This window comes from Miniopterus natalensis, chromosome 20, assembly GCF_054644295.1.
Source record: "Miniopterus natalensis isolate mMinNat1 chromosome 20, mMinNat1.hap1, whole genome shotgun sequence".
Classification (NCBI taxonomy): Eukaryota; Metazoa; Chordata; class Mammalia; order Chiroptera; family Miniopteridae; genus Miniopterus; species Miniopterus natalensis.
Genome location: NC_142100.1, coordinates 4,625,765 through 4,640,211, shown reverse-complemented (window position 1 = coordinate 4,640,211; position 14,447 = coordinate 4,625,765). Strand labels below are relative to the sequence as shown.

Here is a 14,447-nt window from a genome sequence, read left to right as displayed (position 1 = left end):
TGTGATCTTGTTCTGACTTTCAAAAGATTTCCTAGCAGAGAAGACCGTTTACTAGACAGAACCATTTCACAGTGCAAGCACAGGAAGTCCAGCAGGAGAAAAGAGGCACTGATTTCTGAAAACTGTACTCTGTCCACAGTCAGACACCATAGTTCATTTCCCAGGTAACCAAAATGGTTCCCTCAGGTAGGCAAATACGCTGGCTGTATAACCAGGAGCTAAAGGAAATAATAGAGGAAAAAGAGAGCAGAAGGAAAAAATAGTCAGTGGGTCTAAGAAGAATTTTTCTCTTTTAATTTCTCTATTATGTGTTTGATGAAGGGAGAGAGACCACCACATTAAAATAATTTTCACATTTTTTTACATATGACTTTGGAACATGATGAACTGAAAGAGAAAGAAGCGTTAGGTGATTGAGTTGTTTTTCAATTTTTATTCTGTCTTTATGAGATTTTGGGGAATGTAATTACTTCCTACTTGCAAAGGTTTGAATAGTTATAAAGAAGGTCAGCCTGGCTGCTGTGGCTCAGTGGTCGAGTGTCAACCCACGAACCAGGAGATCCCAGTTTGATTCCTGGTCAGGGCACATGTCCAGCTTTTGGGCTCAATCCCCAGTAGGGGGCATGCAGGAGGCAGCTGATCAATGATTCTCATCATGAATGTTTCTATTTCTCTCTCCCTCTCCTTTCCTCTCTGAAATCAATAAAAACATATTTTAAAAAATGAAGATTATATAATGATGGCGTTTGAAACATAAACCTGGCAACGACCTCAATCTATTTCATGTTTCTTGATATTCAGATACATTATACATTAAAAAATACAGTATAGCTTGGCCAGGCATGGCTCAGCGGTTGAGCATCCACCTAGGATCCAGGACATCGAAGTTTGACTCCCGATCAGGGCACATGCCCGGGTTGTGGGCTTGGTCCCCAGTCGGGGGAGTGCAGGAGGCAGCCGATCAATGACTCTCTCATCATTGATGTTTCTCTCTCTCCCTCTCCCTTCCTCTCTCTGAAACCAATAAAGATATATTTTAAAAAATATATATATATAGTATATACCATTTAGTACGTATGTAAATTATACACACACCCTGTTGTACTTTGTAAAAACTAAAAACACTAAAATAAACTTAGGATGGCTGTATGAAAAATTGAAGCCCTTAAGTTATACATTAAAATATATTAGTTGTTGGAAATTAACATATTTTACTAATCACTCTACTCAAAATTCTGTTTTTACTCTTATTTCCTAGAACATTTGAGATGTTCTTTCTATATTAGATATGATACCAGGTATTTCAATATTTTTATAGTATTAAATGGCACTCGAAGCCACTTGCATCCTCAGGGCCAGTTTCCAGTACGTTGTGTCTTTCTCTTCATCCTGTCATTCGTCCTCACAAGATTGTGCTCCATTCCCCCCACCTAGCCCTACCATTTCCCAATATTCAGAAACCGGAGCAAATAATTAGCCTGATTTCCTGCAGAAGAAAATATTAGGTAAACCGTCATTCTTTGGTCTACCACGGAAACAAATTGTGCTTGTTTTGGAAAGACGTCATTTTTGTGTACTGTAAAATGTGTGTGCTGGTTATGTTTCACATAGATTTCAGAGGTTTTTTCCTGTCGTCACATTTGGAATTGGGGCCTCAAAAGAGGTGCAGGCAATAATGCTTCCAAGATAACTGGGTTGCATCCTTATGTGTAAAATAAGAACCACTTCATTTTCCAGTTTGTAACCAAGCGTTCCTTCTCCGATCTGTAGTGATATATTAACTTTAAAGTTATGAAAATTTACTCCACCTTACTCTTGAACACCCTTCTTTACCTCCTCGCACCCAAGCCACTGAAACAGACCCTGTAGGCCCAGGTCCAGAGCATCCCTGCATCCATAGAAACCAGACTTCAGCTTCCTTTGTCACCATGGTGACGGCACGGCCGGGCCGGGTGGTCGCTATGGTAACTTGGGGTGGGAGCGGGGTCCGGGCGGCTGGGCGCATGCGCGCGGGGAAGCCTGGCCGCGCCGCACACTCGCGGCCGCTCAGTTTCTGCCGACATGGCGCTGAGGCGGCGGCGGGGGCCGCGGCTCTGCGTGCGGCTGCCCGACTTCCTGCTGCTGCTGCTCCTCAGGGGTGAGTGGGAGCCTCTGCCTTTGGGCGAGGCGGCCGGGGGGCGGCGGCGGCGTCCCGGCCAGGCGGGAATAGCGGTCCCGGCCCGGGCTCCGCGGGCGCCGCGGGCTCCGGGGGCTCCGGGGGCGCCGCGGGCTCCGGGTTCTCGGCCGCAGGGGCGCTGGGTCCGGGGAGAGGCTCGGACCCGGGGCTGCTGGCGCGGTCCGGGCAGCTGGCTGCGGGGTGGGCCCGACCCGGGCAGGGGCAGCGCCTCTGGAAAGACAGCGGCAGCTCGGGGCGCGGGAACCTGCTGGGGGACCCGGGGTGGGCGCGGGGAGTCGCTGGGGACTCGCTGGGGGACCCGGGGTGGGCGCGGGGAGTCGCTGGGGACCCGGGGTGGGCGCGGGGAGTCGCTGGGGGCCCGGGATGGCCGCGGGCGCGGGGACTCGCTGGGAGACCCGGGATGGGCGCGGGGACTCGCTGGGGGACCCGGGATGGGCGCGGGGACTCGCTGGGGGACCCGGCATGGCCGCGGGCGCGGGGAGTCGCTGGGGGGCCCGGGATGGGCGCGGGGACTCGCTGGGGACTCGCTGGGGGACCCGGGATGGGCGCGGGGAGTCGCTGGGGGACCCGGGATGGGCGCGGGGACTCGCTGGGGACCCGGGGTGGGCGCGGGGAGTCGCTGGGGACCCGGGGTGGGCGCGGGGAGTCGCTGGGGGCCCGGGATGGCCGCGGGCGCGGGGACTCGCTGGGGGACCCGGAGCGAGCGGCCTGCTGGCGGGTCCGCGACGCACAGCCCGTCGCCTGTCCAGCCTCTTCGTCACGGCTCTCTGGGGATCACTTGTCCCTTGCTGTAAACAAAGGGACTCAGCTGGGCAAACCCAGCTTCCCCTCCGTGCGAGTAAAGCGGCTCAGATCCCTCCCCCCACTTTTCGTCTCCAGCCCGAGCGCGGAGGCCCCGCGGACCCTGACCCCGAAGTAGCGCGTCTGGGCCTCCGATCCGGACGCAGCGACACACTTGGGAGTTTTGACTTGACTTTTCCACTGTCTGAAGTTCCCATTAGACTCGCGTGTCCCGGGACAGTTGGACAGAAGGACTGAAATAGTTTCTCATGAGTGAGCACGTCCTACACGGGGCACTTGGAAGTCAGTATCTTACTTAGTCTCTCCAGCAACTTTGTGAGCTGGGCTTTACTAACCGGCTTTCAGATAAGAAAACGAAGACCTAAGTCAGGTGTCTCTTCAAAGCCTCGCTCCAAGTAGGTGGCGAAGACCCGAGCCCATGCTGACCTGAAGCCGGACCCCACTCTTCCTTCCCTGATGGCCCTTCAGTTTCTTAGGGCATTTCTTTGTTTGGCTTATTTGCCGTTGCCATCCCGTGATGTTTTGCAGAGTATACAAATTAAAACACGAAGCGCCTGTTTGGGAGTGGGGGTGGAAGGGCGAGGGAAACAAAGCACTCCTGTGTTTGATGGTCATTCTCGTGCAGTGTCCATCATGGTGGCAGTAAAAAGTGGTCTGGGACAGGAGCTTTGAAAACAGGGCTCTGTGATGAAGGGCGAGATTCAGGGTATACACATTGACCATATACTTTGCCTGAAAGTAATTTCCAGAAACATATGTGGTTGAACGATCTAAGTGGTCAAGGGCTAGCCAGGGGACAAGGGTGTCAGGAATGCCCAGCACCCAGCTTTGTTGGTCACAATGACACTGTCCTATTCAGAGACGGGAACAACTCCCTATTGTTGCTGAGGTCTGTTCACATGAAAGTTTGCAGTTTTTATTGCGGGAACATTTGGCAATTTATTCCAGGAATGAGTTTGAACTCGGTGGTTTGTTAATAAAACTGGAAGATACCCATAATCTCTTACTTAGCTCTCCTGGAGGAGCTCGTTTTGTGGCTTTCTTGATAAATATTAAGGGCTGAGATTTACCTGGAGAGCATGGAAAAAGAATAAAATTTTGTAAAATAGGACCCATGACAAAGAATCAGGGTGGTAGGACGTTATTTATTTATTTGCTTTTAGCAGGGAGCTCTTTTTCCATTATTTTGTTTATACTATAAATATACTTGTAATAGCTTGAAAACCTCATTCATCCCATCCACAGGTCATAACAGCTGTGTCTTTTTATTATTCATTTACTCTTTTTAATTGCTATTGCTTTTCAGTATTCTGTTTTAAAAATGTTGGTTCCCAATGTAATACATTCTTTATTCATTTCCTTTTGCCAGGCTCTATTACAAGAATTTAACATGTATAATTCACTTAATATTGATAACCACTCTAAGGGCTTGTTACTATCATTTTCCCATTTTGGGGATGAAGACACAGAAGTACAGAGAGGTTCTGTAACTTGCTAAGGGTGATTTAATTTGGAAATCTTCAACCATTGGTGTTAATCTAATTTTTGGTTACTTGTAGTATTCCATTTGACAGTGGAGTTCTTATTATGGATCAGTTTAACCAAATTGTCAATTGTTCAAAGCTATGTGGTTTGTATATAAAATATTCTTTTGTTGAATTGGTGACAGGTGCAATTCCAGTTTACAAATGTCCTGCCACATGTCGTTTTAAAATGATTACTACTGTTGGGCTTCCGAAACTTTTGATGTCCTAGAGAGAAGTGCTTCATTTAGAATTAAAATAGTGACAGTTTGTATTCTTGGGATAAGACAGTGTGCTGAAGCCTAACAAAATTTGAAAATCAAAACTTCCAGGATATCTTTGAAAAAAAAAAAAAAGTTCTCAATTTCCTATTTGCATTCGTTTGGACTTTTGAAACATTAAAAACAACAACCCTATTTTATGTTTTTTAAAATCATCTAACAGGCCCGGCCGGGCGTAGCTCAGCGGTTGAGCGTCGACCTAGGATCCAGGAGATCAAGGTTCGATTCCCGGTCAGGGCACATGCCCGGGTTGCGGGCTCGATCCCCAATGACCCTCTCATCATTGGTGTTTCTATCTCTCCCTCTGCTGCCCTCTCCCTGAAATCAATAAAGATATATAAAAAAATAAATAAATAAATAAATAAAATCATCTAACAGGTGTAATTGTGATTGGAAGGTGTGCCTGTTTTAGAAAAACAAGGAGCACCTGCCCTGACGCCTGCAGTGCCTCAAATCAGCTGTTCACTCCCGGATCACTTCTTGATTGATAGGCATTTGTTCTTCAGTGCTTCAGGCTAGGGAGACTGAATGGATAACTGTTAGAAACAATCATCAGAAATTTCAGTGTTACATCCCGGTAGAATTACCGTACACCCAACTCCAAGGCTCTCTGCAGCTTGCTCTAAAGGCAGCCCACCAGGGTAGGCTTAAGTCAGTTCTTTAGCAGGAAACCAGATTTATATTAAGCACACTTTCTAAAATGGCCAAATAGTGTAACTGAAGAAGCTATGCATTTAGTACATCTAGCTAGCAGCTGTTAGAGATGTGATATTAGTAAATTCCTTCTCTATAAATTCTTTGAATTTTTTCAAAGCACAAGTGGGGTAAAAGAAAGGAAAATATGTATGTGAATGAAGTTAGGATGTATGGAGTCTGCTGAATGGTACCCTAGTCATGAAGTTGGATTCACTCTCTTTTTAAAAAAATTTATTTTGTTGAGGGTGTTACAGATGTCCCCCATTTCCCCCCCTTTGCCCATCTCCACCTGGCTCCCACAGCAAACCAGGCCACCTGTTTATCGTCTGTGTCCGTGGGCTATGCATATATGCAAATAAGTTCTTTGATTAATCTCTTCCCGCTGGACTCTCTTTTTTAAGATATGTTTGTAATCAGGTGGTGTGAATATGACGCTGTTAGGACTGCATGCAGATTTCAGACCTGTTTCTACCCTCTGAAGCTAACAGTATATGCAAACAGCCTCACTGGAGTATAGAGACCTGAAAGAAGGTTTTGGTAAGCACATTCTTTTGCGCTTAGTTTAGCAAGGACAGTATCCACTGCGGCGCTCCGTATTGATATCTAAAGCCGTAATTACTGCTTCTGCCACTTGCCATTTCACACAGAACGCTTTCTGAGAATATGTACTTGTTTTGATGACAAGGACTGCTCCAAGTATTTTGTGTTGGTGTGTCTTCTTTGTTTTAAGTAATATCTATTATGTGTTACATATTTCCCATGAGTAGTTAACATGTACAGCTGGGGTGTCAGTGCTGGTTGTGTAGAAACATCAACGTTTTTAATAAATTAGAAGTATGCAAACTTTTTAAAAAATGTATCTTTATTGATTTCAGAGAGAGGGAGAGAGAAACATCACTGATGAGAGAGTCATCAGTCGGCTGCCCCCTGCTAGGGATTAAGCTGGAAACCCAGGCATGTTCCCTGATAGGGATTGGAACCTCGATCTCCTAGATCATAGGTTGATGCTCAGTCGCTGAGCCGCACTGGCTGGGCCAAACTTTTTTTTATATCACCTTCCATTTTCAGAGTATCCCGGGGCTTCTGTGGTTCAGCCTTCTTCCAATTATCGGCAAAATCAAAATCTGCCATATCCATGCTGCCTGCTGTGCCTCAGCCCCCAGTGATCTTTCCCCTTAGTCTCTAAGCGTAACTCTTAGTCTGTAGTTCAGTTCAGTGCAACAGATGCTTATTGAGTGTCTGTAATGTGCCAGGCACTGTTCTTCAGGCTAGGGGTGCAAAATGAATAAAGAATCCCCAGCCCTTGAGGAGCCAGGATGAGTGCATTCTGTATTATGTTGGGCTTCAGTTGTTGGGTGTAAATGCATTTTATCTTGTCAGTGATGTTAAAAATTTGTTCAGAACAGGCTGAATTTAATATCTTTTGTATCTTTTCAGAGGTGATTATAGTAAATGTTTTCTTTGTCACTTGAAACTCAGTTAACATTTCTTAAACACTGCCTATGTGTCTAGGCATTTTTAATGTCTTAGTTCCAGTGGCCCAGAAACTTTTGGAAATTCTTAGGTTTTACTACAGTAGTTTCTGTGGAAGAAAAAAAATGGCAAATATTTCTTTACTTGGTTTAATTTAAAAATCTTTCTACCATCTTCTCTGTGCAGTTATACAAGGTTAAGAAGAAGAGCATGGGGAAATGCTTATGTTCTAATTTAAGTGGCACAAGCTGCAGGTATGATTAGTATATACCAAATGGTCACAATTACACAAAACATCTATGCTTGGGGGAAAAACCTGGAAAAAAATGAATCAAAATATTGATAGGTACATCTTACGGCTGATTGTTTTCTACTTTTCTGTTTTCCTGGGCAATGCATTTGTCTTTTTTGGAAATTTTGTTTAATGAGGATGTTTTTGTATTATGAAAATAAATACATTTTGTTCTGGCATCCAATAGATATAAGTAGTGGATTTTTAAATTTGACACTGGTAAGGATTTTCTTCTAAAATGTGAAAACGTTGCTTAGTTTACTGCGATAGCATGTGGATTGTGCCTTTTTCTAGCTCCTTAATGTTTAACTGGAAAACTAAGGGCACTTGTCTCCCCACTCTTCCTGCCCCCTCCGCCTTTTTGAAATTGCTTTAAAAAAAGCTTTATTTACTACATACATCCTAACAATGGATTGTAAATGGAGCAAGATCTAAATAAATTTAAAAGCTTTTCAAATACAAAGCAACTAAAGAGAACTAAACTACTAGCATGTTTGAAAACAGAACTCTAAAACTTTTTTTTTAAAGCATTATATTTGTTCTTAACCCTAACAAAAAAAAAGTTCACATTTCAAGTTATAAACTTATGTCAGTAGTGTACGTGAAATGGGTTTGAGATAGAAACAGATAATAGGCTCAGTGATTCCTGTGCTCCCCCCCCCCCCCCCCTTTTTGAACGAATAAAATCATCTGAGCAGTGGCTTAGTTTCAGCCAAGGTTTATTGAATGCCTGCTCTGCGCTGGCCAGGAGCGCCGGGAGGGCCTGCTCTCCTCGTCTTGGGTGAGAGGATGCCAGATAAACCGACTTCCGTGGAAAGTAGACGCTGAAAGATGTTTCCTGAAGTGAGCTCTCAACTGATGTGCCCTTATCAATTCTTCCTGCCCACCACAGACTTCCTTGTTGGATATCTTTCTCTAAGGAAAATATTTAATGTCTTTAGAATGAAGTGCAGCTGTCAGGAGGATTACAAAACAAGAATGCCGCAGATCCTAAAACAGCTGCCTTTTTTTTTTTGGCCGTGTTTTTTCCTCTAAGGTATCTCTGTCAGGGTGCTGGAACTTAATCAGTGAATCCTGTTTATCTGGCAGTCTATCTCCATTTTCATGGCAGCAAAGCATTCCCCTGGCAAAACTGGGAAATGTAAGATAAGCTCTTTTCCATACCAGAAGGAACATGCAATTTAAGTAACAGAGTAGCATTTAGGGTTTTCTGTCTTTAGAAGTGGGAGCACTTGCTCTGGGCTGGCCTGGGGGAGGAGAATTTCAAGGAGTGGATGTTCAGGGATAATTTTGATTTATATTGTGCAGATTTGGGATAACGGAGGTACGTGCTAAGGGACAATTAAGTGGAGCAAAGGTATGCAATTGGAAATACATATGTTGTATTTTGGGACGAATGAGTTATTATAATGATAAAAATATTAACAACTACCGTTTATTGAAAACTATGTGTCAGGCATTGTGCTGATAGCTTTACCTGGGCTGCATTCATTGATCTCAACAGTCAGTTTTTATAGATTTCATTTTGCAGTTGATGCAGAGGTTAATTACCTAGCCCAAGGTCATAGCTAATAGATTTAGGAGCCAAATTGTCCATTAAAGAGAACATTAAAGAGTAACTAGATTGTAAAGCGCTTTCAATGCCAGGCTAAGAAATTGGGACCTTATTGTGTAGGCTCTAGAAATTTATTTGGCAGTTTGAAGCAGGGAAGTGTTCTGATCAAAATGATTTTAGAAGTATTACTCTGATATTCAAGGAGACTGGAGAGGGCAGGTCTATTAGGAAGCTGCTAGAATAGTTTAAGGTCACTTCGTTTAGGATAGCTCTGTTGATGTTGAATTCATTTTTATTTATATTTGAAAATATATTTGTTTTAATTTTGTTCTTAAAATATAGATTTACTGGATGTATAATTTTAGGTTGACAGTTATTTTGTCTTATAGCCTGGTCCATGTAGCCTGGTTTCCATTATTCCTATTGCAGTCTTGTAGTCTTGCAGTCAGTCATAGCATTAGTCTTTCCCCTCAGCTGCTTTACAGTTTTCCTTTGTCTTTGGCTTCTGAAATGTTGCTAGAGGGTGAGGAGGGTGGATTTCTTTTTAATGATTCTACTTGTTAATATGTTGTACTTTGTGTACCTGTGAGTTCATATCTTTTGCAAGAATTCTCAAGTGTTATCAGATCACACACTACCTAGCTTCTATTTTCTTAATTATTTTCTTCTGGGACTCTGCTAAGATCTATTCAGTCATTCCGTCTTCCAAGACAGTTAACCTTTTTGTCATAATTTCATATTCTTCTTCTTTGTGCTGTTTTGGGTTATTTATTTAGCTTTGCTTTATAGTTATTTCTTTTTCCAGCTATATTTATTCTGTCATTTAATCAACGCATAGAGTTCTTTTAACCAATTATATTGTTCATTTCTAAAATTTTACTTTGTTCTTTTTATAATCTGGTTTCTTTTGCTTGCTCATTTTTTTATTCCTCTTTTAAAAAAACATTTCACGTACAAATGTTTTATATTATGCATCTCATTCTTCAAGTATCTGAACGTCTTGGCATCTAAATCTAATGTTTGTTGTTTCTTATGACTTACTTATGGTGGTTTGTTTTTCTTCACTTGTAAAGTGATATTTGGTTGATCTCAATCTGTACAAATCTGAGCCTGACCCCAGGAAGCTTCTTGTGAGAGAGTATGCTTCTACTGGGTGGCATTGTTTGAAAATCTCAGGCTCAGCTGCTCTGCCTTCCTGCTGCTGGCCAAGGGCACAGTCTACCCCCTGAAGTATTGCCCTCAGAGTCACACCCCACTCATTTCATTACTTTCTGGTTTCAGCCCACAGATATTTTATTTGTTCTTTTAAGGATTCTTCCACTTCCTGTGAGCCTAGAAATACATTAAAAACTGTGATGTATGAAGAATCTTGTTGCTGGAATATAAAGGCCTTTTAGTATCAAATCCACTACCCAGCTGGAAACAGGAAACTCAGCTTTATTCAACCTCTGCCTCCTCCTTTTTGAAAAAAATTTTACTTACTGGTTTTTTAGAAAGAAACATCACTTTGTTGTTCTACTCATTTATGCATTTGTTGGTTGTTCCTTTTACGTGCCCTGGTGAAGGATCCAACCTGCAACCTTGGCATATAGGTACGATGCTCTAACCAGCTGAGCTAGCTGGCCAGGGCAGCCTTTTCCCCCTTTTGATTAACGTAAGAGTCACATACCTTTCTTTGCCTTTTTTTCTTTTTCAATTACACTTGACATACAGTATTATTTTATATTAGTTTCGGGTGTACAGCATGGTGGTTAGACATATAATTGATGAAGTGATAAGTCTAGTACTCACCTGGCACAATACATAGTTATTACAATACATTTGGCAAGGCCCTGGCTGGTGTGGCTCAGTTAGTTGGGCATCTTCCTGAGCACTGAAGGGTTGCTGGTTCGATTCCTGGTCGGATTGATGTTTCACTCTCACATCGATTTTTCTCTCTCTCTACCTCTCCCTTTCTCTCTCTCTAAAAATCAATTAAAAAATCTTTTAAATAAATACTATTGGCGATATTCCCTATGCTGTACTTTACATCCCCATGACTATTTTGTAACTACCAATTCGTACTTCTTAATTCCTTCACCTCTTTTCACTTCCTAAGCCCCCTCCCACCTGGCAACCATCAGTCTGTTCTCTGTATCTATGAGTCTGTTCCTGTTTTGTTTGTTCATTTATTTTCTTTAGAGTCCACATATAAGTGAAATCATATGTCATTTGTCTTTATCTAATTTCTTTTTTTTAATATATCTTTATTGATCTCAGAGAGAGGAAAGGAGAGGGAGAGAGAGATAGAAACATCAATGATGAGAGAATCATTGATCAGCTGCCTCCTGCACGCCCCCAACTGGGAATGGAGCCTGTAACCCGGGCATGTGCCCTGACTGGGAATCGAACCCCGATCGCCTGGATACTCAACCGCTGAGCCACGCCTGGCCGGGCTCTCTAACGTATTTCACGCAGCATAATACCCTGGAGGTCCATGGTGTTGCTGCAAATGGCAAGAGTTCGTTCTTTTTAAAAAAAATATGTTTTTATTGATTTTACAGAGAGAGAAAGGGAGAGGGATAGAGAGAGAAACATCGATGAGAGAGAAACATGGAACTGCTGGGTCATAAGGAGTTCTATTTTTGATATTTTGAGGAACCTCCATACTATTTTCCATAGTAGCTGCACCAGTTTGCATTCCCACCAGCAGTGCCCGAGCATTCCCTTTTCTCCACACCCTCGCCAACACTTGTTTGTTGATTTATTCTTGACAACCATATGACAGGTGTGAGGTGATTATCTCATTGTGGATTTAATTTGCATCTCCCTGATGATTACTGATGTTGAACATCTTTTCATATGTCTCTCGGCCTTCTGTATGTCCTCTTTGGAGAAGTGCCTATTCAGGTCCTCTGCTCATTTTTTAATTGGCTTGTTTGGTGTTTTTGGTGTTAAGCTGTATGGGTTCCTTATAAAGTTTGGATATTAACTCCTTTTATCGTGTATGTATCAATGGTGAATATCTTGTCCCAATCGGTAGGTTGTCTTTTTGTCTTGTTGATGGTTTCCTTTGCTGTGCAAAAACTATTTAGTTTGATGTAGACCCATGTTTAAAATTTTTGTTTTGTTTCCCTTGCCCTAGGAGATATATCAGAAAAAAATATTACTATGAGCAATGTCAGAGTTTACTTCATATATTTTTCGGAGTTTTATGGTTTTGAGTCTTACATTTAGGTCTTTAATCCATTGTCAGTTTATTCTAGTATATGGTGTAAGAAGGTGGTCTAGTTTTATTTTCTTTGTATGTATCTGTTCAATTTTCCCAGCATCACATTTGAATAGGCTGTCTTTACCTCATTACATTAGATTAATTGACCATATAGGCATGAGTTTATTTCTGGGCTCTGTATTCTGTTCCATTGATCTGTGGTGTTTTTTTTAAAATATGTTTTTATTGATTTTAGAGAGAGAGGAAGGGGAGAAACATTGATTGGCTGGCTCCTAGACGCCCCCTATTGGGGGTCGAGCCCACAATCTTGGCATGTGCCCTGACTGGGAATTGAACCAGTGACCTCTTGGTTCATAGGTCGACACTCAACCACTGAGCCTCACCTGCCAGACAATGTTGCCTTTTTTTACAAACTGAAGGCAAGACCCTTAACCAGCAAGAGTATGACTCACTTCATTGAAATACTCGCTTTATTACAGTGGTCTATAATTGAAACCACAGTATTTCTGAGGCATGCCTGTACCTCACACATCACATCCAATTTAAACCTACCTGTATGATTTATAATGTAGATTGAGACTTTCCAGAGAATCCATTTCAGTTACATTTAAGAAGTGCTACTCAAGCATTTAAAAAATATATATATCTTTATTGATTTCAGAGAGAGGAAATGAGAGGGAGAGAGAGAGATAGAAACATCAATGATGAGTCACTGATCGGCTGCCTCCTGTGCGCCCCATACTGGGGATCGAGCCCACAACCCGGGCATGTGCCCTGATTGGGAATCAAGCCCCTATCGCCTGGATCGTAGGTCAACTCTCAACTGCTGAGCGACACCCGGCCGGGCATCAAGCATTTTTAAAGTGGAGGTGGTGGAGTGGAAGCGAGTGGGCAATAATGCATCATTGGTAAATGTAGAAGACTTGTCAATTTTTGTTTTGGTGTCAGAATTTTAAATGTACGCCACTGCTTTTGATATGGTATGAAACTCAGAATTAATTTAAAGGGGAAACTGGAGGATTGGGTTGGGAGTGTATTAATAAAGTTGGGCTCTAGTTTCACCTCTCCCACTTAATATGTATGTGATCTGAATTGGGTTACTGAATCTCAGCTGCCCCATTGTGAATAATCTCTTTCAGCTGTGGTTCTCAGCTGGGGGAGACCTTGCTACACAGCACATTTGGAAAGGCCGAGTGACATTTGGTTGTCATAACTCAAGGCGTTGCTACTGGCATTTAGAGGCCAACGATGCTACTAAACACCCTACAATGCATAAGAAAGCCCCCATAACCAAGGATTATATAGCCTGAAATGCCAACAGTGCCAAGGTTGGGGAACCTGTCTTATAGTATCTTTCGGCTCTAAGATTCAATATGTCTGTATGAGTTGAGAGGAGTAAATATTACCTGTATGGGTAGAAAACATAACACAGAAGGATGAGATGACTTGCTAAAGTTGTACTGTAAGTCAGTGGTTTAACCCTTGTCTGCTGGCATTCAGTCCAGTTGTCGAGAAAGTAGATTGGCTTACAGTGCCTCTTCCAGAGACATCCAACACGCACGGCGTTTAAAGGCGTTTATCCAGCTGCATCCGTAACAAGACAGAGTCCAAGTTGTTGTCTCCTCTGGGTGCCTCTGCCTTCTGACCAGAAATTAATACCTGCAGACTTTCAACTTTCAACTAACTTTGAAATGAGTATGAATATAACCTATGAGAGAGAGCTGGAAGGCCAGAACTTAATGCCCATAAGGTGGAGTTTAATGCTCAACATTGGTTTATTTCAGCATTTTTTGAGAAATACTCTGTTCTTAGACAGAGGCATTTTATTTGTTGAGTTATAGAGCATTTTCCTTTTCTTTCAGACTCTCCCGTACTTTCTCCTTATATGCAAAAGAAAAAAAAAAATATGCCCTGTCACTCCATTTCACTGTTTGGGAAATGGTAGTACTAAACTTTCAGGTGGAAACACCCAGTGGAACTTGGGAGGCCTGTGTTTTCATATGGCACTTTCTTGTCCTGGACTCATCCATTCTTAATAGCTATTTATCTACTAAGACGTTTATTTTTAGTATAAACTCACAGATTTATGTTGGCAGCTCCTTCACTTAAAGATAGGCTGGAATTTCCACTGCAACTTTTTATTATTCAAAGTTTGCTAGTTCAGGCACAAAAATTCCCCCCAGGCTTAAGATGTCTAATCTTTTCTACAAATATAACTGAACCACTATTTAAATCCAAGAATGCCAAGGAGAATTTTTTTTTTTTTTTTACTCTTGAAACTTAAGACTTGATTTTTGTGTTTTTGGAGAAATTCTGGACACTAGTACTTTGGATGAAATATTTTCCCCACATATTTTTAAAAAATTGAAAACTTGCCATCTCATTAAAATAAACCATCATAGAAGCTTTAATATGAGAAAATTCCTCTCAGTATTATAA

General features: G+C 42.4%; 1 protein-coding gene across 1 annotated transcript in view; it reads left to right on the top strand.

Annotated features, from left to right (window-relative positions):
- Positions 1-2,052: 2,052 nt before the first annotated feature.
- Positions 2,053-14,447, top strand: part of JAM3 (junctional adhesion molecule 3) — a 73,045-nt gene continuing 60,650 nt past the window's right edge. The window contains exon 1 of the mRNA XM_016217387.2: positions 2,053-2,137. Within this exon, the coding sequence (XP_016072873.1) occupies positions 2,062-2,137 (76 nt within the window). The 5' untranslated portion in view covers positions 2,053-2,061. The remainder of the gene's footprint in view (positions 2,138-14,447) is intronic.